We start from the raw sequence: 25,637 nt of genomic DNA, 5'->3' as shown, positions 1-25,637 counted from the left end.
GAGCATAAATATTTAGTGTGAGAAAACAGTTAGAGGGAGAAGAACTTGCAAGATTGAGAAAAAGAAAAAAAATGTGTAACTCGATGTCACTGAAAAAAAAAACAAGAAAAATTCCGAAAAAAAAAACACCATAGAAAGGAAGAATTATTTCAGTGATGTTAGAAAAGAAAAAAATATATATATCTTCTCTCAATCTTGGTGAATGTGGGAACACTATGTGGCTTTGAAAAAAAGAAAGAAGCTTGTGGGTTCTGTTTGTGTGCTTATGATATCTTGAGCCGAAACCGTCTTTTGTTGATTTCTGAATATCTAAGCCATAATTTATAAACCTCCAAAAGACCTATTGATTCCAAAGGATATTGTCAACATTAGTGGAGAGAGGTAAGCATGCAAGCTTATGAGCTATCGGGCTGTGGAACAGCTGGAAAGAGTAAAACTTTTATAACAATGTTTCATGTGTGAATAAATTTTGTGGTTATGCATAGTGTTATGAATTGAGCATCTGAATTAATTGTTAGAGTTAGTAGGATTGAAATTCTAGTTTGTGCAAGGAAGAAAGCAGAGCATGAGGCAGCAGTATAACGATTATCTGATAGCGTAGTTAGTTTTTTTTATCTTACTCGGGGGCGAGTAAGAATCTAGTTTGGGGGAATTTTGTTAGGTTATATTTAGCCTATGTTTCGGGTCTAACAAGTAAGTATTTTCTCGGTTATTGGTGTCTTTTGGAGCGGTTTTACGCTTGATTTTTCTTATTTCAGATTCCCAGGGTATCAAAAGTCAAATTCTGTCAATTGATGAAAAGACGGGACAAAATGATGAAAAATCGGAAAAATCTGCTCACTGGGTGTCAGTAGTCGCGACTAGCCAGAAGCCAGGTCGCGACCCTTTTCTGTGGTCGCGACTTGGGAGATTTGGCAGAAACTCGGTTTTTTTGAGTTTTGCCTGTAGTCGCGACCAGCCTTTAAGTTGGTCGCGACCAGGTACGGAAAAACGCAGTTTTGACCTAATTCATATTTTTTTCTCAATTGGAGGCACACCTTTTATCCCTATATAAGGAATACGACTCAGAAGGTCAAAGCACTACAAGAAAACCAACTTTTGCCGGCGCATTTTTACGCCGGCAAAAGTACACTAACTGTGCCGGGAAAGCTTTGCCGGCGCAGTTGTGCGCCGGCAAAGCTTATCTGGGAAGCTTGGTCGGTAAAAGACTTTTTACCGGCGCGTAGAGTAAATGCGCCGGTAAAACTTCCTTTTACCGGCGAGAAATTACGCCGGTAAAAAATAAGCGCCGGTGTTAAAAAGTGCCCTTATCCGCTATGAACCTGCTTTGATAAAGTTTTGCCGGCGCAATAGTGCGCCAAGAAACTATTGGTGCCAATCTGACGGTTGGCGCCAATAATTTTTGGCTACTTTTACCGGCGCAGGAATGCGCCGGCAAAAGTATTTATTATTTTTTTTGAAAAAATTAATTAATTATATTTAATTAATTATAATTTATTAAATATAATTAATTATTTTTTTTTTAAAAATAATAATAATATTATATTAACAAAAAAATCAACATAATTTACATTAAAAGATAAACAAACATTAATTATATTATGTTCTACTAAAATCAGTATATAAACAAAATGTTAAATGTTCGAATCGGATAATAAAAAAGTAAAGTTCTATAGGCGGGTAATGTCGTCATCGTTGTTTCTCCGAGTCTCGGGAGGCTGCGATGACGATCCAGCACTGGGAGCGGCCGACGATCCGGCACTGTGAGTGGGCAATGGTGGAAGATCCATGGGAGGCAAGTTGAAACCCGGCACAGCTCGAGAAAGATACTCAAACTGATCTTGGAATCGTCTGAGGTAGAGTTGTTGTGTCTCATACTGCTGCCTCGTATGTTGAGTTGTCTGCTCCGCTTCCTCCACTTTTTTCTGTAAAGCCTCGTACTGTTCCATTGTAACAGTCGGTGGCTGAAGGATGCGTGGCAGGTGCTCTTTTGGCCCCAACTCCCTTCGGGCCTCGGGAGATGGCCAAAGCCTCTAAGATGTCGAGATCGTTCCACGAGTACTTGCGTCATAACAGGAAAGTCTCGGGGTACCGTGTAGGATCGACAGCAGGCTCATCGGGCTCATCTTCAGTGGGCGCTGGTTGAGTTGCCGCTATTTCAACCATTTGCTCCTAAAACAAACAAATAAGTTAAATGGTTAATTTTAATACAAAATAAATTGAAAGAAATAAATAAAAATTGAATTAAAATGTAAACTTACGTAAGCTTGTTGTGCGTACTCGTTGCGCCAATTGTTGCCTTTATGGTGAAACTTTTGAAGAGTTTCCACCGCAGTTGGCAGTTTTCCTGTGTCGGGGTTAGCCTATTTTCAAGAGAAAATATATTAGTATTGTTATTTTACTAGAAAAATTTAAATGAATGATAGTTAAATATAAACTTACCCCCTCGACAACATGTGAAACAATAGGCTTGGAGCCCCAGCCTCCTAGAAATTTCATCTTACCCCGACTTTCTTTATTTTTCGCTGCTCTCGCCTGAAATTAATAATTTTTCTAACAATTAATTATTTATTATTGACTATATAAATTAAACATTACTAAAATTAGAAATTTTAAAAAAAATGTACCTTTTGTTTGTCTGTGCTCCAATAAGCGATGCAGTCACTCCACACCTCTTGAGTTACTCCCTCAGGAGGTGACATGTCGGCCCTCTCCTGTCCAAGCTCCTCAATATTTTGTATCCACTTTTTCTTGCAGTCTGCCCTCCAGTCACGTAAACCCTTTGACATCTCGTACTCACCGTAGTCTACGAATGTAGGGTTATCTCGTGGGAGGACAAACTTGGTCTGCAAAAAGTTACACATTAATACATTAATTACAATTTAATAAGAGTATAGTAATTTAGAAATTAAAAAAATTATTAAGACATACCTCAAGTCTATCCCAGAGGGCATTGATGTCAGCTCTACTGACATCTTCCCATTTGAATTTATTAATGGGGATAGACATCCGAGTCATCCATTTCGCCATATTGTTGAATTTTTTTCCGTTTTTGCCGACGGGGGTGCCAGTCTCTGCGTGCAGCTCAATCTGTAACTTGGCAGATTGTGTTTTGGAGAGCTCCTCCTCAACATTCTTGCCTTTGTATTTACCTCTGACCCCTTTCTTTTTCGAACTGCTGCCACCTGGTGTAGACATACTACATATACAACACTTTATTATAATTTGGAGAAGCGTATTTAAGAGTCCTTACTGACTCCGCCTCTCTAAACGGGTCTAAGGTATTTCGTGCATGTGTAAATTTTTTAAAAAAATTATCACTATGTGATAATACAAATACATTTGTTAAATCCTATCTTTGGTGTATAACCAAAGAGATCAAGAAAAGATAATACAAATTTAATTTTATGCTATTTTACAATATCTTATCATATACTTTACAATATCTTATGCTCATTTATACTTATTATAACATCATTTTATTACATTTTCACTTTTATTATTTAAATTAAAATTACAAACTTTTTTAAATTTATAATATCACTTTATTATATTTTAAATTGTATATTACATTTTTCACTTTTATTATTTGTTTAATGCTATATTATTTAAATTAAAATTACAAACTTCTTAAAATTTATAATATCACTTTATTATATTTTAAATTATATATTACATTTTTCACTTTTATTATTTTTTTAATAATTTATTATTAAATTAAAATTACTAACTTTTTCAAATTTATAATATCACTTTATCATATTTTAAATTATATATTACATTCTTTAATTTTTTTTTCAATCATTTATTAATTTTTAATCATTTTTTATTTAAATTAAAATTACTAACTTATTAAAACTAATAATATCATTTTATTATATTTAAAATTATATATTACATTTCATAATTAAATATTTTCCTAATTATTTATTATTTAAATTGAAAATATTTTTTTTAATACCTAAAAAAATTATTATTTTACTAACTTTTTAATTACATATTTTCAATTTCAATTTCAACATTCAATTAATTTTACATTTTTTCTACTAAAATTTCGGCAGCATAACGGCTTAAAAAGTGTAAACCCAAAATTTTTAATACCTATAAATAACACAAACAAATATTTCCATACAATATATACACAAACAAATAATCCACCCATCCAACAGCAGTCAATTTTATCACAGAACCTACTTCTCTAACATGCATATACATATTAACTAATAACAAACACTGCTACGTATACTAAGCGAAAGCAAAAAAACATACCTGAATCGAGTGCAAAAATGACAACTGCAGGCAGCTAGCGGTAATCCCGAGCGGTCGAACACGGACCTAATTCCATAAAAAAGTAAAACCAAATTAAAAATTTAATACCTATAAAAATTTAAAAATTTTATCACATATCCATTATTACCCTACACTAACTTACACATACACACACACATACACATACACATACACATACACATACACATACACATACACATACACATACACATACACTCACACACACACACTCACATACACTTATACACACACATATACATATATATTTACATACATATATACATACATACACACACATATATATGCATACTTCTTTACATACATACATATATATATACATACACCAATATACACATACAAATACATGCATACTTATATATACACACCCACACCCACATACACATACACATACACATACACATAAATACATACACACATACATACATACATACATATACACATATATATACACACCCACATACACATACATACACATATATATATACATAATCCCACATACACATACATATACATACATACATGTATTTATACACATACATACATTTATACCCACATAAATATACATACACATACATACAGAAATACATACATATACACATACATATACTAATACACACATACATACACAAATCTATACATATAAACATTAAAAAAAATTAAAATTAAAAAAATTAAAAATACCTTAAATAAATTGGAGGAGGTGGGGCTTGGTGGTCTGCGGTGGTGGCTGGCGTAGCTCGGCCGCCGTCGATGGTGGTGGTGGCCGACGGTGGTGGTGTTGTTGGAGGTGGTGGTGGTGGTTTTTTTGAAGAGAAAAAGAGAGGGATTGAGAGGGATTGAGAGGGGGGGTTAGAAATTGAGAGAGATTGATAGAGAATGAGAGAGAATCAAAGAGAGATTGAGAGAGGGGGGCTGAGAGGTTTTCAGAGAAAACCTAGGCAAAAAAATGAAAAATGGAGGAGAAGAAGGGGGCTTCGTGCTCCTGATTCATATATATACTTTTACCGGCGCATCCAATTGCGCCGGTAAAAGTGTTTTTAAAATCTGACCAAAGTAGCCAAAAACGAGCGTTTAAGTAAATACTTTTACCGGCGCAATATATACTTTTACCGGCGCACAATTGCGCCGCTAAAAGTATTCTCACTTATCACATCAAAATCCACACGTTTCCTTTAACACTTTTACCGGCGCAATGGTGCGCCGGTAAAAGTATTCCCACCTACCAGGAAATCCACGCGGGAAGTTTCCCTCTCTTTTTTTGAGACTTTTACCGGCGCAATTATGCGCCGGTAAAAGTAAACAAGCGCCACAATAAATGAAATGAAAGGCGGCAAACTTCTCGCGCCTGTTGGCGCTTCATTTGGTAACTTTTACCGGCGCATATTCAGTATTGCGCCGGTAAAACCAGACTTTTACCGGCGCAATAATGCGCCGGTAAAAGTAAAGCCTAAATGGAAGTGAGAATTCAGATTTTGTTTTATCTCGACAACCTTTACCGGCGCATTTGACGAACTGCGCCGGTAAAAATGCCTTTTCTTGTAGTGAAGTAAGCAAGAACAGACCTGAAAAGTGGATGAAAGAGGAGAGGAAGCGATCTTGAAGACCCAGAGTGATATCACCTTCTAGTTTCTTTCTTTTACCCTTATTCTTTCTTTAATGTCTAGTGTTGTTTCAGAATTAATCATGGATGTTTTTATTATTGTTATGAGCTAAGTTTCCCATTTAGGGAGGATGATGAATGTTTTTTAAGCTTTTGCCTAGTTAATGAGTAGTTGCCATTCCTCCATCTTGATTGTGAAAATTATCTATATTTGTGTTTAATTCCATGTGTAAGATTGATTACCTTTTACATGTTTTATGATCTCAATTCGAAATCTGAAAAGTGAGAATTGAGAATGCTAAAATTGGATAATCTAGGTTTTGATGTGAAACGAAAGTATTTACATAGCCTTTGCGACAATTAGATTATTGCTTAATGCTGATTTCATGTTAGTTTAATTAAAAGATTAATTAGAGAACATGTGATTTAGAACCTAAAAGATCTTAAAAGAGTTAGGTTAATTTATAATCTGTCATTCACTTCAAGAAAATGATAGCAATTAGGCATTAACGATTGGTAAACTAACAACAGGATTCTCCTCCATGTTCCCTCATCTTGATTAATATTCATTTGTTATTTTAAGTTTCTGAATTATTTTCCTGAATTTGCAAAAAGTATTGATTTTCCAGATAGAATCATAAGTATAATTTAGTAGTAATTAATCCAATTCCCTGTGGTTCGACCTCACTTGTGTGAGCTACTACTTGACTGTGTATACTTGCGTAGTGTTCATAATTTTCGTAATATCAAGTACATAATTTTTGGTATGAGGTATGCTTTCTTAGTTGTTAGGGTTTGACGCGTAAGTCTCACAAATTATAATTAATAATAATTTAGCATACCTAAGGATGAATACAATGTCACTTAAAATTTAAACATACCAATGATGTATCATAAAACTTAAACTAAAGTAAAGATAATTATGTTTCTAGAATTAGAACCCTAAATTCTATTATCCTAGAAAGCACTTGACTGATAAAACTCGAATTAAAATATTAATGGAAAATGCTATGATAATTAGAAATTATCTAAGTCATCATCACTTGTTTTATCTTGTTTTAGGTATACTTTCTTTAACCTATACTTTTATAAGAATTAACAAGTAGATACTAAATATTAATTTTAATACTTAACAGAAGAACTCTATTAATTTATTTTAAGTAAAACAACAAATTAAAATACTATACATTATTTATTATTCAAAATACTAATTATTATACAAAACATTACTTAAAGAATTATAAAAATAATATTAATATACTAGAAAAAAAAAATACACACTCATATTATAAAATTTAAATATATAAAAATATTAAATTACATAAAAATTGAAATATTACATGTTATTTATTATTCAATATACTAATTATTATACAAAACATAACTTTAAAAAATTATAAAAAAAGATACTAAAAAAAATACAAACACATATTATAAAATAAAAAATTTTAACAAAAAAAAACTTATATTCAAACACTCAAAGTAATCCAAGTAATGTAAATGTGTATTTATTTAATTTTTTAATTTAATTTTTATTTATATCTATTATATATAATTTATACTTAATTTAATTATATTAATAATAAAATAATATATACATGAAAAAAAAATTAGTTTTTTAATAAAAATAAAAAAAAAATATTTAAAACACAAAATTTTAAAGCTGAAAAAAAAAATTATAGGAAACCCCTACAGAGTCGGTTATTTCATAATAACCAACGCCGTAAGGATCCTACGGAGGCAATTTTTTCATAATAACCGACGCCGTAGGGTCGCTACAGCGTCGATTGTTTTTAACCCTTTTAGCGTCACTTAGAACAGCGTCGGTAGCGAATTTTGCTAAAATTGACGCTGAAAGGCCTTAAACACTGCCTGTAAAGCCTAATTTTGTAGTAGTGTCATTACTTATTTAATGTGTTCTTTAGTTCATGTGATCATTTATTTATTTATTTGATTTATAAATTCATCTAAATCTTTATCACACTGATATTCTTGTTTATTGTGTTGTCAATACAGTGGAAAGTAATCAAGATTGTGTGATTAAATGTATTTCTATAATTTATCACTACACAGGGTTTAACTGATAGGATAATCTACAATGTAGTTACTTGCACCTTGGATAAGTGCTATGTCCTTTCCAAGGCATTGGCTAAAGTAAGCTTGGGTTGGATGTATGGAGTATGCATCGAAAGAGACCGATATTGAACTTGGAATAGATATGATAAAGCTACCGTAATATCTATTCAATTCAATATCATCTAGTTGATATTCTTAGATCAAATGATCTCAATCCTGTGATTAGGTTCTAGTTCAATTGTATTATTTGTGTTCTTCAATCTGTTCGTTAAAGTCGACTAATGGATCTTCTCGTGACATATAGATTAAGGACATGGGAGTGGGAGCGCTAATCATAGATACAGAATCTATAGCTTCTATCTAGACATAGAAGTGAAACGATGATTTCCTTCGAGCTTGGCTTAATAGAGATAAATATTAGAGCGCTTATTTTAGTGATTATATTAGTTCACTATCATTTATAGGATGCTAAGTATTTTAAGGATAAAATATATTGAAGGGTGTAACGGTAAATTTGTCCCTATGTAAATCATCTATAGAGGATCGTTCATTATTAGAATTATAACCAATGGATAATTTATAGCGTATCTATATCGTGAAACATATAGAGCATTCTATATAATTGAGAGTGTGATTCCAAATCTATAGTGGTGCAAGGAGGAATTAATAAGTCAAGGAATTTACTTGGTGAATTCTAGATCTGCTTATTGGAAGCTCAGTTATATTGGCCCATGGTCCCCATACTAGTTGAGACAAACTGCTTGTAAGACTCAGTTAATTGATTTTAATTAATCAATTATAATTCTAAAATACTATGTCTAGTTTATGAATTTTCACTAAGATATCGCTTGATTGTGAAGAAATAGAATTTTAGGGTTTATTTGTTAATTAAGAGACTTTGTGGAGTCTAATTAATAAATAATATAAATGACAATTTTATTTGATGATTAATTTTAATTATTAAATAAATAATTTTAGCATTTATAGGATTGAAATTGTAAAAAATGGTATTTGTGAAAAATAGATTAATGGTTGACAAAATGACAAAAATCTAACTAGTGATGGACCCACATAGGGGCCGGCCACTTAGTCTATTTTTTGTCATTCTTTTATCATTTTATATTCTAAGTAATTCAATCATAACCCTAAGTGAATTAGTATAAAAAGAAAAGAATGGTCTCATAATAATCCAATTAATGATGCATGACCTAGTTTTCTTCTTGTGAGACAACTAGAGAGTTTGCGACTTCTTCTTCTTCTTTTCTCTTCTCTAATTTGAAATCCTTAGTGTTTTTTACCATTAAAATTCAGCCTTTAGTGATTAAGTGCATGTCCACCCATATCAAGTTAGTCCTCAATCATAGTGTGTAAGACATGTGAAGAATCCAAACAACTGAAGGAGTTTCGGACTCAGATCTTGATTATACTCTGCGACAGAAACGATACAAGGGTTAGAGATCTGAGGGAATGAGTCATTTGATTCCGCTGCAACTAATATAAGGTTTCTCATACTTTATGTGTTTATTTTCATCGTTTTAGAAATTCATATTTAGGATGTATACTTGTAAGTAAATTTAGGTCCTAGTAAAACATATTCCAGCGGATCCTAAGATTTGATACCATTTGTTGTGCAAAGATGCACACTCAAGAACAAAATTAAAAATTACAATGAAACAAGAATTGGATTAAAAACATAGTTGAATTAAAATGAAAAGCAAAACATAATTACTAGTTGTTGGAAATTATAGTTCTAACCAACACACTTTAAGAAGCAAAATTAATGTTATATGCAAATTGGTATTTTTCTAAAATTTATTATTTTATGTATCCACAAAATAATAGTGTCAATTTTATAGCTAATACAATTTACCAATATTTGTTCCAGGCCCAAAGTGAAGAGCCCAACAACCAATCAAGTCAACATTAAAAGAGTTATACCAACTCTTTATTCTCACCAAAGGTCTCGGCCCACACAAGCAAAAACCAGCCCAAAGAAAACAAGGTTTCTCTCTCCAATCAACACCTTTTCTCAATGTATATTCGGCCCACTAAGTCTTCAGCCCAAGAAGACACAAAAACAAACCCTAAAGATCTAACCCTAGTATAAAAGCCAAAGATATAACACAAAACCTAAAGCTTTCTTCTACATACGGCAGCCACAAGAATCTTTTCAAAATAATTCAAAAACTTTCCAACTTTTCTTTCTTTCTTATGGCAGAATACAAAGCAAGATTCAAGGGTTAGGGTTTTGTATTTTTCCTTTCTCTTCTTCTTCTTTACAACCGAAATACAAGGGTTCTTAAATGTTCCTTTTTTTTTCTTCAAGCTTTTTCTTTTATCCTCTAATGGCAGCAAGGATTTTTATGTGTTCTTCTAATATTTTCTTTCTTCTTCTTTACTAGCTACAGCCGAACCTAGGGTTTCTTCAAGCTTCTCTTTCTCTTCAAATGGCAGAAATGAAAAGGCAAGGTTTTCTATCCTTTCTTCTTTTTCTTACAGCAAGCAAACTTTTATGGGATCTTCTAATATGTATTCACTTTCTTGCTACAGGTTCAAGAGATATAAGTTTCTCTTTGTTCTTCTCTATATACCCGAAACTACACCCAAAAATACAAAGCTTCCACCTTTTATTTTCGGCAGTAGCAAAAATGGTGTTCTAGGGTTTTCTAGGTTTTATTTTCTTACTCTCCTTTTGTTCTACCCGAAAATACAAACCAAGAAAACCTAAGCTTCTAACCGAAATACTAACCCAGAAAAACTCTTTAACTTTCGGCCAAAAAACACATCAAACCCGAAAATAGCAAGAACACTCAACATACACACAAATACAAATATGAACAATATAGAGATTAGGGTTAGAAATACAAACAGAAATGATAAAGATGGAGACACCAAATTTGATCTCGGAGTTCGCCCAAAACAACCGGCTACTTCTCCTCAGCCTCAGCTTGATTCCACTAATCATCAAACAAAGGTTACACTTTTGATTTACAACAGTTTGTATTTCTCTCTGTTTTTCTCACTTTTGATACTAACAAAAACTCTCTTTTCTTTTACATGAACACTCTAGGAGGAGCTCACATGGAGATGACAACTCTTAGCCAAAAGGCTCTCATTTTCTCTGTTGTTGAATCTATTGTTCTCTCTGGCTGTGACTATTTACTTTTTGTTGTATCTCTTATTTTTGCTCTGTATATTATTGCTTGTTGTATCTGAGAAAAGCACCTCCTTTTATACGTTACGTGATCTAATCTAGGCGAGCCCAAAGATATTTATTAGCTATTTTATGCTTGTCTTTATGCTTGTCTTTGTAACTGTCTTTGATGAAAGGGTATATTTGTCAAACCCTATGATTAGTGTTATACAACTTAAGGGTAAATAAGTGAATCTGAAACAACAAATTCCACCCAGATTCTCTTATTTACCCAAGGATAGTTGATAATGCTATGAGGGCTTGAATGACCCCAAAGGTCAGTACCATTTGTTTATCCCTAGCATGTTCAGTTTGAACTTAGCTAGGACAAACACCATGGTCTTCATGTTTGTGACACCTCCTTGTGTCACCTTGTTTTTCTCTCTTGTATAGATCAAGTCATAAAATCCTTCCATTTGGTTTTGTGACTTTCTAAACGCAAGTATAACACATGTGGTCTTCTTTAAGTAACTTAAAATCCATATGATAATCAACCAATGTATCTTCCCAGTCAATACCATATACTTGCTAACAGCAACTATAGTATATGTTGTATCTGGTATGGTACTCAACATGAAATACATCTTTGAATCAATCCCATTAGAGTTGAGGATCTTACTCATATCCTCCAACTCTTTATTTTTCTTACTGCATTTTCCTTTATGTCTAAAGGGCCACATATGTTTCACAACACTCCTTCCCTTGGGTTTTGGAACACAAACCCAAGTCTTCTCTTTACCCAAAGAGTCTGTCTCTTCATCCATAGCACAGTTCCACTTCTTAGCATTTTTGCTCTTCATAGCTTCTTCACAACTTTCTGGTTTGTTCTTCTGTCCTTGCAAAGCACTTAACAGTGCATATGCAATGTCTTCATTCCAAATGTTGAAGCTATACTTAGGATTCTGTCTAGGTGCTCTTTTAACTTTGTCTCTAGTCAACTGGTAGTCTTCCAACTCCTCTGCTTGACTTTCCCTTAGGTTTCCTTGTTCCACATGAACAATCTTCTCTCCCTGTTCCACCTGAACAGTATTTTCTCCATGTTCCACTCGAACAATGTCTTCTCCCTGTTCCACCTGAACAGTGTCTTCTCCCTGTTCCACCTGAACAGTGTCTTCTCCCTGTTCCACCTGAACAGTGTTTTCTCCTTGTTCATCACTTGGAGTAGTAGGTCTTAGATCAACGTTGATTGAGTTACCTGCATGGTTAGTACTAGGGCAAGAACCTAAAACATTTGGGTTAGTAGCAATGCATGGAAAAATATTTTCATCAAATATTGCATCTCTACTATTAATAGTTTTAAAACCTTTTTCTCTTACCCAAAGTCTATACCCTTTTGTTCCTTCTGAATATCCCAAAAATACACACTTTAGAACTCTAGGCTCTAACTTTCCCTCTCCTTGGTGTGCATATGCTGCACACCCAAAAACTTTTAAGTGGGATAAATCTGGTGGTTTCGACCATCTCTCTTCGGGGTCTTTAACTCCATGGCATTTGATGGACTTCGGTTTATCAAATAAGGCTGTGTGAAGTCTTGCTTCTCCCAAAATCCCGTAGCTAACCCCGCTTGGAATAGCATGCACTTGGCTTTATTTAAAATAGTCTTGTTCATCCTCTCGGCTACTCCGTTTTGTGGCGGGTTTAATCTTACAGTCTTATGCCTTTGAATGCCATTGTTCCTGCAATACATGTTAAACAAATCGCTGCAGAACTCTAGACCATTATCGGTCCTAAGAGTCTTAACTCTTTTGTTAGTTAAATTTTCAATTGAAATTTTCCATTCTTGAAATTTTACAAAGGCATCATTTTTATGTTTCAAAAGAAAAACCCATACTTTCCTAGAGTAGTCATCCACAATGGATAGAAAATAACTACTCCCCCCATGAGTAGCGTATTTTAAAATTTGGACATAAATCAGCATGTATATATTCTAAAATTTCTTTAGAATTATGTGTCACACTTTTAAATTTAAGCCTATGATGCTTACCCAATGTGCAAGGCTCACAAAAATCAACTTTACTTACTTTATCCTTGCATAAAGATTTTGTTCACTCATAATTTGCAGCCTTTCTCCTCATGTGCCCAAGTCTTCTATGCCATAAGATTGCCTTAGAATCTTCAAGAGTTTCTGTTGTGTTGTGACAATGTGAAATTGGTTCTCCCTTTAGGTAGTATAATCCTTCTTCCTTGTAGCCTTTCATTATGGTCATGGAACCTTTGCTTAGTTTCATTGTACCTGTCTCAATCTTACTCACAACACCAAGGTCATCTAGCATACTTATAGAAATTAAATTTCTAGCTAAGTTAGGCACAAATCTTACACCTGTAAGAGTTCTTACAATACCATCATACATTTTAAAGCTCACATTACCTAAGCCTTCAATATGGCATGTTTGGTTGTTGCCTAAGATGACCTTCCCTCCTTTAGATTCCCTGAAATCAGAAAGTAAAGATCTATTATTAGTCATGTGAAAAGTGCATCACGAATCTAAAATCCATTCTTCTTTGAATTTAGTTGCGATAATGTAAACTTCTCCACTCATAGCCATCACTTAGATTGGCTTCATGCTTCTTTCCCTTTTCCTTTGAGAAATGATTCTCTCTCCCCGGTTTGAGTCACCATTGCTACCATCTTGTTCTTCCTCTCGTTACTTTCTTCCAAAAATAACAGTCTCTTCTGATATGCCCCGGTTTACCACAGTGATAGCAGCCTTTAGGATCTTTCTGTCCTCTTGATGGAGACTTCCCATTTCCATATCTTCCACCCTTGGAAGAATCTTTGCTATTACTCCTTCCCCTATTGTTCCAAGGCTTCTTCTCATGAGGCCTTCCTCTACTCAAGTTCAGCTCACCATTAGAGCTCCCCAACTTGTCATTCTTCATCTCTAAGTCCATAGACTTTAGTGCAGAGATGACTTCATCTAGGGTAATCGAAGTTCTTCCATACTTTATTGCTATCTTTACATCCTTATAGGATTCCGGTAATGAGTTGAGAATGATGATTGCTTGGTTTTCATCACTCAACGCTTCTCCTTCTCCCGAGTTAGCCAACTCTATATGCATCTTCAGAAATTCATCTAAGTTGTCTTCAAGACTTTTAGATCTATTCATCTTGTAGCCAAAGATCCTTTCTTTTAGAAAGATCTTGTTTGTTAGTGACTTTTGTTGGAATTGCACTTCCAACTTCCTCCATATCTTCTTTGAGTTTCTTCCTTATCAACCAACCTAATGATTGCATCACTTAGGTTGAATATGATAATCCCGATGCATTTTCAAGATACTCTTCTTGCTGTATCTTGGTTGTTCCTTCAGGCCATTCAATGGGTTCTTCAAGGACCCTCAACAGCTTCTGTTGTGCCAGTAGAGATCTTATTTTCCTCCTCCATATTCTATAGTCACCTGATCCATCAAACTTATCAACATCAACTTTAAAATTACTCATATTGTATTTGTTAAAAAATCAAATTAGATAAAGGTTTAGAATGTCCTCCAAATCTCCAATATCTAATTCCTCCTCTTCATGTCCATCCTTGTGTTCTTGATTTTCAATATCTTTCAAACTTGCTTCTTTGATTGTATAATTTTGAATCTCTTTGCGGAAATAATTTGGCTCTGATACCACTGTTGGAAATTATAGTTCTAACCAACACACTTTAAGAAGCAAAATTAATGTTATATGCAAATTGGTATTTTTCTAAAATTTATTATTTTATGTATCCACAAAATAATAGTGTCAATTTTATAGCTAATACAATTTACCAATATTTGTTCCAGGCCCAAAGTGAAGAGCCCAACAACCAATCAAGTCAACATTAAAAGAGTTATACCAACTCTTTATTCTCACCAAAGGTCTCGGCCCACACAAGCAAAAACCAGCCCAAAGAAAACAAGGTTTCTCTCTCCAATCAACACCTTTTCTCAATGTATATTCGGCCCACTAAGTCTTCAGCCCAAGAAGACACAAAAACAAACCCTAAAGATCTAACCCTAGTATAAAAGCCAAAGATATAACACAAAACCTAAAGCTTTCTTCTACATACGGCAGCCACAAGAATCTTTTCAAAATAATTCAAAAACTTTCCAACTTTTCTTTCTTTCTTATGGCAGAATACAAAGCAAGATTCAAGGGTTAGGGTTTTGTATTTTTCCTTTCTCTTCTTCTTCTTTACAACCGAAATACAAGGGTTCTTAAATGTTCCTTTTTTTTTCTTCAAGCTTTTTCTTTTATCCTCTAATGGCAGCAAGGATTTTATGTGTTCTTCTAATATTTTCTTTCTTCTTCTTTACTAGCTACAGCCGAACCTAGGGTTTCTTCAAGCTTCTCTTTCTCTTCAAATGGCAGAAATGAAAAGGCAAGGTTTTCTATCCTTTCTTCTTTTTCTTACAGCAAGCAAACTTTTATGGGATCTTCTAATATGTATTCACTTTCTTGCTACAGGTTCAAGAGATATAAGTTTCTCTTTGTTCTTCTCTATATACCCGAAACTACACCCAAAAATACAAAGCTTCCACCTTTTATTTTCGGCAGTAGCAAAAATGGTGTTCTAGGGTTTTCTAGGTTTTATTTTCTTACTCTCCTTTTGTTCTACCCGAAAATACAAACCAAGAAAACCTAAGCTTCTAACCGAAATACTAACCCAGAAAAACTCTTTAACTTTCGGCCAAAAAACACATCAAACCCGAAAATAGCAAGAACACTCAACATACACACAAATACAAATATGAACAATATAGAGATTAGGGTTAGAAATACAAACAGAAATGATAAAGATGGAGACACCAAATTTGATCTCGGAGTTCGCCCAAAACAACCGGCTACTTCTCCGTCAAGCCCTCAGCTTGATTCCACTAATCATCAAACAAAGGTTACACTTTTGATTTACAACAGTTTGTATTTCTCTCTGTTTTTCTCACTTTTGATACTAACAAAAACTCTCTTTTCTTTTACATGAACACTCTAGGAGGAGCTCACATGGAGATGACAACTCTTAGCCAAAAGGCTCTCATTTTCTCTGTTGTTGAATCTATTGTTCTCTCTGGCTGTGACTATTTACTTTTTGTTGTATCTCTTATTTTTGCTCTGTATATTATTGCTTGTTGTATCTGAGAAAAGCACCTCCTTTTATATACTGTTCTGTGATCTAATCTAGGGCAGAGCCCTAAAGATATTTGTAACTGTTTTGTAACTGTCTTTGTAACTGTCTTTGTAACTGTCTTTGATGAAAGGGTATATTTGTCAAACCCTATGATTAGTGTTATACAACTTAAGGGTAAATAAGTGAATCTGAAACAACACTAGTTTTAGAATCAAATAAGAAGATGAACAAATAAATCCTATAATGGTTAAATCTTTATTGATGATGAAGATGGATCCGAGTACAGAATAACTCAAAAAACCACTCTCAAATTACAAAGTAAATCTCACACTGTGAGTCTCAAGATCAGATACTCCAGCTCAATATACAACCCTCCAAAACTGAATTACAAATCTCGATAAAGGAGAGAATGAATGAGGTATTTATACCTGTCCATTTTAGAAACTAAAAAAAAAAAAACTAATTAACTTACTAATAGGCTAAGCTAGCTTATATTTGACTTAAAAATTGAATCACTCTACCACATCACTAATGGGAGTGATCAACTGGCTCAAACCACACACAACAAGTTCTCGAAAAAAAATCAACATTTTCACCAACCGGAATATCCTTTTTTATAATAGTGTACGGTCTACTAAATAAGCCCATCGAAGAATAAAATACATATGATAAAACTGTTCTAAGTATGTATTTTAATATAATTAAAATAATTTAAAATACATCTTCCCACCCAATTAAAATCAAAAGATAAATAATTTAAAAATATATCAGTATCTCTCTTTATAAGTCATATAATACATCTTCCCACCCAATTAATGGACAATAATAACAAAAATATAGAAAGATATAATGTATAGAATCTCACAGTTAATTATTAACAACAATTAAGTTTGCTGATATAATTCTTTCTATATAAACCCGAACACCATCTCTATTAACATCGCAACCCACCTAATATCATAAAAGAAAAGCCTGGTTCATTTGAAAATGGCCTATCCAAGAATCGGTAGCGCTGCCAACTTCTCAGGAGGCGGAGGTGGCGTAACGGTGGTGGACTGCCATAAACAAGTCCGCTCATGGCAGCTTTTTCGCTCTTTCATGGAGCTTATTATCCCATGCTGCAACATTCATAATAACGATAATGATGATCAGTACCATCCTAATCAAAACAAAACAATAGCCAAACACTACCCCCAATCCCATTATTATTACTTCAACTATAATTCCCAACCAAGAATTTCTTGTTCCTCCACTTCATCATCTTCCTCTTCTTCCACTTGCAACGTCGTCACTGGCACCATATTCGGATACCGACGGGGAAAAGTTAGCCTCTGCATCCAAACATCCCCAAAATATTCATCATCTCCCAATGATGCTCCTATTCTCCTTCTGGAACTCGCCGTTTCGACCAAGACTCTAGCTCGGGAAATGAGAGGAGGAAATCTCCGAATTGCCCTGGAGACTACTAGCCATGATATTCAAGCTGAGTCTACTATTCCGGGGTATAAACGTAATTGTAATAATCACAGTACTTCTCTTTTGTCCACTCCAGTTTGGACCATGTACTGTAATGGAAGGAGAGCTGGTTATGCGGTTAGGCGGCGGCCGGGGAAAAGTGACTTGGAGGCGCTGAAGCTCATGGGATCGGTGGTAACCGGTGCCGGAGTTATTAGCAAGAAAGAACTTAACAATGCACCAAACGACGTCGTTGGGGACGATGAGCTTATGTACCTCAGAGCTAACTTTGAGAGAGTCTGTGGGTCGGAGAATTCCGAGTCGTTTCATTTGATTGACCCGGACGAGTCTATTGGTCAAGAACTCAGCGTTTTCTTATATCGTTCACGGTGATTTTTTCTTTTCTTTCTTCCTTTTTTTTTTTTTTTTTTTTTGGAAAAGAAGGAAAAAAATAAATAATTAAAATTGGTTTGTTAATTATGGAATATTAAGTATATCTCTTTTGCTTGTAAATTATTAGTGCCCTGTAATAAGTTCTCTACTTTCTTGTGTTTTTTGAGCTGTGCTAGCTTTTTGTTGAAGCAAGCTTTATGATCTAGATTTGGGGTATTAATATTATTTTTTTATAAGCTTTGTAACCTTGAGATATTGATCAATGTTTATTAACTACTAGTACTTTTTTGGTGTATTATAGAATTAAGTGTTAAATTTACATGTAAATGACTCTCTGGCCATTAAGAGCCTAAATAAAAATGAGACCGAAAGAATTAATTCAACCTACTTTTGTTTAATCTTCTTCTTCTGTTTATTATTATTATCATTCTTATTCTTATTATTTACTTTTGTCTTTTTGGATCGATAATGATTTTAATCTTAGAATAAATTAGAGCATCGAATATTCTCAGTAGTACATATGAAAATTTGAAAGACCGATTGGTGCTAGTGTATATTGTAACAGCTGATTAGATAGAAATATATGCTGGTGTATATTGAAAGTGAGACCATATATACCGGCCAAAAGTGTTAATAATAAATATGTTTTGTCAAATGTAGAAGTAACTACAGCATTTTGATAACGGACAAATAAAAGTAAAGTAGCTAATAAAAAGCATAGAATAAAGATAAGAAATATTTCTATATATACATAAACATTATTTGTCTTCCTTCTTTTGCCTTTATAAATATATGCATGTTTTTTTTTTGTCCGTTCTTAAATTTTATGTGTAATGTGGAAATTAAAGAGTAATTAACATAAATAATGTTTTGGTGTGAGAAAGCTTTTGTTTGATAAAATGGGTATGCATTCGCATGAGCTGTTTGTGATTCCCTTTGTCGTTGCGTCAAGAAATATTGGACATGACGACGAGGACGTGTGTACTATTCTACAACGCTCGATCGTCTCATGTATATTGTATATATAAAGCTAGCCCACATCTATTTCAATTGGGATTCGTTACACTATAAAGCTAATTTTCTAATATTTTATTGTCTTAATATGATCTCCACTACTGCTGCTCACACGCTTAATTTGAATTTATTTATATATATACATTACTCATAAATATATATATGAAAAATTATCCTTTAATTCTCTGATTTCTCAAGCTTGGCTAGATAAATGGAGTCATTAATTATATAATACATCGCTGTGACTCATCAACTTTTTTGGGTTGGGCCTTCATTGAGAGACAAGAGTTATCTATCGTGTAGTGCAGGTGCTTGTTGGGGAATTCTCTGAGGGAATAGGGAATAATAGGAGTAATACAACCATAATACTTAATTAAAAGTACAAAAATGTATTATATCATGAGGAGAAAAATTATTATAACTTTTGACAAAATAATACAAGATACAATGAGTACAGAAAAAGGAAAAGAAGAAATATTGTGGAATATCATTTTCTCTGATCACATGAACTCGTTCTAAACTTTAGAAATACTGATAAGAATTGATTTAGCAGGTCTCATTTCAAGCATCTAAAGACTAATGTATTGTCACAAAATTCTAACAACACAACAAGTAATTTCAACTAGTGTATCACAAAAGTGAACAATAAGCTTTCTATTAAATTGGCATTTATATATAGATGGTTAAGGTGATTTATAGTGCAACTAACATGTGTTTAGTAATACTTTTTTAATAATCAGTTTTTTTGTTTTTAAAATTAGAAAAATAAAAATATTTTCTAATATCGTGTTCTATAAAATTGTTTTTACTTTTCAATTTCTTAATTGAGAATTTAAATTTTAAAAACAAAAAAAAAAAAATCACTTTCAAAATTTTTTTAAATATTTTTTTAATCAATATTTTGGACTCCGACCCTAACTTAGACCTTGAAAATCGAACACGGACCTAGCCCCAAACTTGGACCCGCCCCCGGTCCCGACCTCAGACCCCGCCTCAGACTCGACTTAAATAAAATCAATAAATAAAACTAAAAATAAAATTTATAGAACACACTTTTATTTTTTATTTTAAAATTAAAAAACAAAAGTGGTTATAGAACACATTTTTGTTTTTCAAAAACAAATTTTTTTTAAAAAAATTACTTTTATTTTTGTGATTAAATTTTTTTTAAAAAAAAAAAGTGTTACCAAATGCTACCTTAATTAACTAGAATTTTCAAATTTGTTTTGGTTTTCGGCTTATGCCCAATAACTAGAAAAGTCTCCACACATCTACATAAATCTAATTAATTCTTTTAAATGCTCAAGCCTAGAAAATTATAGAGAAATGTTAATATGTAATTATGTACAGTCGGTGGTGATTTTAACACTCTCCCTCAACAACGACTCTTCATGCTAGTTGTTCTCTGAGTTTTTGAAATCTACAAGTGTTGAGTCCTTTAGTGAATATGTCTGGTATACTTGATCTTCGCTTTTTACTTGGTGCATCTCTAACTCCTCTCGTGAAACTTTCTCTCTAAGAAAATAATAATGCACTTCCACATTTATTTGAGCATGAAATATTAGATTTTCTATTAAGCTAATAGCAGACTGGCTATCACAATAAAGTTGCACTGCATAAAATATATAGACTATTTAAATCCTTTATTATCAACCATGAACTCTGTGAAAATTGATCCTCTAAACCAACTATTTATCCAACTCACCTAAACCCACTAATTTAACTAACTTTTTGTTATGTTAGTTAGTAATTAGTTGGTGCTATTTCCTAATATGAGTTGTACCTATAAATAAGTCTATTCTTTTCACTTTAGGATATAGAAGGATAAGAGAGAGGATTTGAGAGAGTTGTTAGGGTTCTAAGCTGAGTGTTCTGTTCTTGAAGAGGGTCAACAACAAGGGGTATACTCGGGTTGGAAGAGAGAAAACTGTGACTGTTTTCTCTGGTTTGTTTCGATTACTACAGGGTTGTGATTGCTCTTAATCTTGTAATTGTATTGATACTCTCTTATTCCACATATTAATGAAGAATTGGTGATGCTTCTCAGCTGGAGTATGGCCAGGGATCATGCTGATCTCTAGGACCGGAACCAGGATAAAATCGTGTGTTGTTCTTTGTTTGATTTCTGGTTTTGATTCATTGTGTTGTTAACCATTTTGTGTTCATTATTGCTGTCCAAGTTGTGAGTTTATTGCAGGTTTTAGGATTGAATTCTTGGTGTTATTGTTGATGAAATTACAACAAAATCAGAGCTTAGGTTCAAGATCCAATTGAGGAAGTCAAGAATCAAGATTCAATCAAGACTCATCTGCAACCAGTCATGGCAGGATCAGCAAGATTTGAACTTGAGAAGTTCAATGGGACAGGGGACTCTGGCCTATGGAGGGAAAGTTTGAAGGGAATTCTTGTTCATCAAAAAGTTTCCAAGGCATTGAAACCCAAGGGAGAACTCACTGACAAGTTACAGAAGGAAGAACTTGAAGATATGGAGGAATTGGCATACTACACTATCATAATGTACTTGTCCAATACAGTGAGAAGGAAGGTTCAGAACATGAAGACAGCTCGAGAACTATGGAGCAAGCTTGAAGAGATTTACATGAAACCCTCTCTAACTAACAAGATTAATTTGTTAGAATCTTCATATGGTTTTAAAATGTCTTCTCATTTGTCTTTAGATGATAACCTTGATGTATTTAACTAAATCATTATAGGATTGGCTAACTTGAAGCACACTGTTGATGACGAAAGCCAAGTTGTCATTCTTCTCAGATCTTTGCCACCTGCATATCAGGAATTGAAAGCTGTTATCAAGTATGGAAAGGATACTCTTACCCTTGATGATGTTCTTGGAGCCCTGAAATCCAAAGAACAAGAAATGGCCAAGGAGAAAGACAATGTCAAGGATGAAGCTTACCTTGCCAGAGGAAGAGACAACAACAGGCGCAGAGATCACTACAGAAAAGATCATTTCAAAGGCCAACATAGATCCCAGTCAAGATCAAAATCAAGAGGAAAATACCATAAGGACAGAAAATGTTATTTCTGTGGGAAAATAGGTCACATCAAGAGGTTCTGCATTTAGTTTAAGAACAAACTCAAAGAAGACAGAGAAAAGAAGCATGATTCTGCTTCTAATGTTGAAGAATCAGATCATTGCTCATCTGATGGACTTGTACATGATTTCAGATCAAAGAATCACTAATGATTGGATTCTTGATTCTGGATGCACATACCATATGTGTCCTACTCTTGAAAATTTTATTGACTATAGGAAAGTAAATTATGGTACTGTACTAATGGGAAATGACAATTCTTGCAGGGTAATTGGCATTGGAAAGGTTGTTATTAGGCACTTTGATGGTACTGTTCGAATGCTGCATGAAGTGAGGCATATACCAAAACTTAGAAGGAACTTGATATCACTTGGTACTCTTGAGGATGAAGGCTACAGTTACAAGTCTAGCAATGGTCAGATGAGAATTGCAAAGGGGTCTCTTACCATCATGAAAGGTGAAAAGAAGAATGGTTTGTACATTTTGCAAGGAGAAACAGTGATGGCTTGTGAAGCTAGTGTTGTGCAACACCAAGAAACTGAGATGGAAATGTGGCATAAAAGGATGGGTCACATGAGTGAACAAGGGATCAAAGAACTAACCAAGCAAGGGCTCTTAGGAAATTTCAAACCCAACTCATTACCTTTCTGTGAAGCATGTGTGTTGGGGAAGCATCATAGACTGAAGTTTACATCAGGTCATCATTGTTCTAAAAGGCCATTAGAATATGTTCATGCTGATCTGTGGGGTTCTCACAAGGTTGGAACTCACTCAGGTAAACACTATTTTTTGTCTATTGTAGATGATTTCAGTAGGCATGTATGAGTTTATTTACTTAAAACCAAAAATGAATGTCAAGAAATTCAGACAATGGAAAATTGAAGTGGAAAATCAATATGAAAGGAAATTGAAAGTGCTTAGGACAGATAATAGTTTAGAGTTCATTAATATTGAATTTGGCTTGTTGTGTTCTGAATTTGGAATTGTTAGACATAGGACTGTTAAGCACACACCTCAGAAAAATGGTGTTGCTGAGAGGATGAATAGAACTTTGTTGAACAAGGTTAGGTGCTTGTTGATTAGTTCTGGTTTAGGTAAAATCTATTGGGGAGAGGCTTTGTTCACTGCATGTTATTTGATTAATAGGAGCCCTAGTAGAGTGATTGATTTAAAAACTCCCTATGAAAAATTGCATGGCACTACACCTAAACTGAATCACTTGAAAATATTTGGCTGCACTGCATATGCACACCAGAAACTTGACATATTTGAACCTATGTCTATTAAATGTTTATTTCTTGGATATCCTAAGGGTGTTAAAGGATATAGACTATGTCATGTTGAAAATGGAAAACCTAAGATTATTATATCTAGGAATGTAGTCTTTAATGAGCATGATTTCATGCACTTGACAGCCAAGGAGCGCAAGGGTTCTGATGTTGCAGGTACTAACAGGGATGACCTTGCTGAGTTGGAGATCAACACTGACAAGATTGAAGTCTCCATTGAATTACCCCACACACCAGAAGCAAGGACATCTTCTGAGGTGGAAACACAGGTTGCAGACACAACTGAGGTTGGTACAGATACAACTGAGGTGGAATCCGTGGAAACCATTCAAGATGATCAACGAGATTTGACCAACTATCAATTGGCTAGAGACAGGACAAGGAGAGAAATTAGACGTCCGAGGTATGTTGAAGCTGATTTGATAGCCTATGCCCTGGCTATGATACAATCTGATAGTGAACCTGAACCAACTACCTATGAAGAAGCAATTGCATGCAAATCAAAGAAGAAATGGCTTGCTGCAATGGGAGAGGAGATGCATTCCTTGAAGAAGAATAGAACTTGGATTCTGGTGCCAAGACCAAAAGATAAGAAAGTTGTCTCCTGCAGATAGTTGTTCAAAGAAAAAGAGGGAATGTCAGAGGGTGAACCACCTAGATGTAAAGCTAGATTGGTAGCTAAGAGATTCACACAGGTTGAGGGAGTTTATTACACAAATATCTTCTCACCTGTTGTGAAGTACAAAACCATTAGAATGATGTTAGCCATTGCTTCACACAATGACTTGGAAGTTAAGCAGTTGGATGTCAAAACTGCTTTCTTAAATGGTTTTCTAGATGAAGAGATATTCATGGAACAACCACATGGTTTTCGGGTGGGAAATGGCAAAACTGATCTGGTTTGCTTGCTTAAAAGGTCATTGTATGGATTGAAACAGTCACCTAGACAATGGAATCAAAGGTTTAACCAGTTTGTTCAGAGTATTGGCTTTTCAAGGTCAAAATTTGACTCTTGTCTCTACTACAAGGAACTAGGGACAGCTAAGGTTGTGTACCTATTACTATATGTTGATGATATGATGATCATCAGCAAAGACAAAGCTGAAATACAAGCCATTAAGAACAAACTCAACTCTGAATTTGAAATGAAAGACTTGGGAGCAGTCAAGAAAATCTTGGGGATAGAAGTCATAAGAAACAAGCAAGAAGGAAAGATGATGCTAACTCAGAGAAGCTACATTGAGAAGGTGATCAAGAAGTTTAACTTAGAGTCATCTAAGGCCACTGCAGTTCCACTTGCAGGGCACTTCAAGTTGTCAAATGAGTACTGCCTTAAAACTGAAACTGAAAGGGAAAATATGAGAGGTGTACCATATGCTATGGTTGTTGGATGTCTAAGGTATATCATGGTCAGTACTAGACCAGATATAGCACATTCTCTAAGTGTTTTGAGTAGGTTTATGGCAAACCCTGGGTTAGAGCATTGGAATGCTGTAAAATGGCTGATTAGATACTTGAAAGGGACAATCAAGTATGGTCTGATCTATCAGAAAGACACATCTGATGTGAGGTTAGAAGGCTATGTTGGTCCTGACTATGCATCAAACAGGGATAATAGAAGATCTACCACTCCCTATGTGTTCTTGGTTATCAAAAGCTGTATATGTTGGAAATCACAACAACAACAACAACCATGGTGGCACTGTTAACTACTGAATCAGAATTCATGGCCACCACTGAAGCTTTCAAGGAAGCTATTTGGTTACAAGGAATATTGCAAGAGCTGCTGCTGCTCAAAGACAAAGGGTTAGTCTATTCTGATAGTCTGTTATCTATTCACCTGTGCAAGAATCCTGTATATCATGAGAAGAGCAAGCACATTGACATTAGATTGTATTGGATTCGAGAGAAGATTGAGGACAAGGTTCTGGAATTGGAAAAGGTGCACACAAGTGACAACCCTGCTGACATGGGAACTAAGGTTCTCACATTCAACAAACTGATGCATTGTCTCAGTTTGCTAAACATTTCGAGATATCACATCATCAAGGCTTCAGCAAAAAGATTCTAGTAGGCTGCTTTAGAGAATCAAGGTGGAAATTTTTGGAAATTGATTCTCTAAACCAACTCTTTATCCAACTCACCTAAGCCAACTAA

The 25,637-nt window shown here is 34.2% G+C and overlaps 2 protein-coding genes and 1 long non-coding RNA gene across 3 annotated transcripts; 2 read left to right on the top strand and 1 right to left on the bottom strand.

The window, feature by feature from the left end:
* Positions 1–2,352: 2,352 nt before the first annotated feature.
* LOC115723796 (uncharacterized) lies at positions 2,353–5,855 on the bottom strand. Its single transcript, XM_061114316.1, has 4 exons — positions 4,993–5,855; positions 4,270–4,335; positions 2,932–3,199; positions 2,353–2,846 (listed from the first exon to the last, which is right to left on the bottom strand). The coding sequence occupies exons 3-4, from the start codon at positions 3,196–3,198 to the stop codon at positions 2,613–2,615; spliced, it is 501 nt and encodes a 166-aa protein (XP_060970299.1). The 5' UTR covers position 3,199; positions 4,270–4,335; positions 4,993–5,855; the 3' UTR covers positions 2,353–2,612.
* A 9,761-nt stretch (positions 5,856–15,616) lies between these two features.
* On the top strand, positions 15,617–16,472 carry LOC115712480 (uncharacterized). The gene is made up of 2 exons (XR_009687422.1): positions 15,617–16,042; positions 16,139–16,472. It is a non-coding gene; the product is annotated as an uncharacterized LOC115712480 (long non-coding RNA).
* Positions 16,473–17,114: 642 nt separating this feature from the next.
* LOC115715126 (protein MIZU-KUSSEI 1-like) lies at positions 17,115–18,504 on the top strand. Its single transcript, XM_030643939.2, has one exon. It carries the CDS (start codon positions 17,261–17,263, stop codon positions 18,119–18,121), a length of 861 nt encoding a protein of 286 aa, XP_030499799.2. The 5' UTR covers positions 17,115–17,260; the 3' UTR covers positions 18,122–18,504.
* The last annotated feature ends 7,133 nt before the right edge of the window (positions 18,505–25,637 follow it).

This window comes from Cannabis sativa, chromosome 4 (genome assembly GCF_029168945.1).
Source record: "Cannabis sativa cultivar Pink pepper isolate KNU-18-1 chromosome 4, ASM2916894v1, whole genome shotgun sequence".
Classification (NCBI taxonomy): Eukaryota; Viridiplantae; Streptophyta; class Magnoliopsida; order Rosales; family Cannabaceae; genus Cannabis; species Cannabis sativa.
The sequence above is the reverse complement of the archived record's forward strand: the minus strand, read 5'-3'. Positions and strand labels throughout refer to the sequence as shown.

Coding starts and splice junctions, on each gene's coding strand:
- LOC115723796 (XM_061114316.1), bottom strand. CDS start 3,198: ATGTCTACACCAGGTGGCAGCAGTTCGAAAAAGAAAGGGGTCAGAGGT. Junction 2,847..2,931: donor CCCTCTGGGATAGACTTGAG/GTATGTCTTAAT, acceptor AACTTTTTGCAG/ACCAAGTTTGTCCTCCCACG.
- LOC115715126 (XM_030643939.2), top strand. CDS start 17,261: ATGGCCTATCCAAGAATCGGTAGCGCTGCCAACTTCTCAGGAGGCGGA.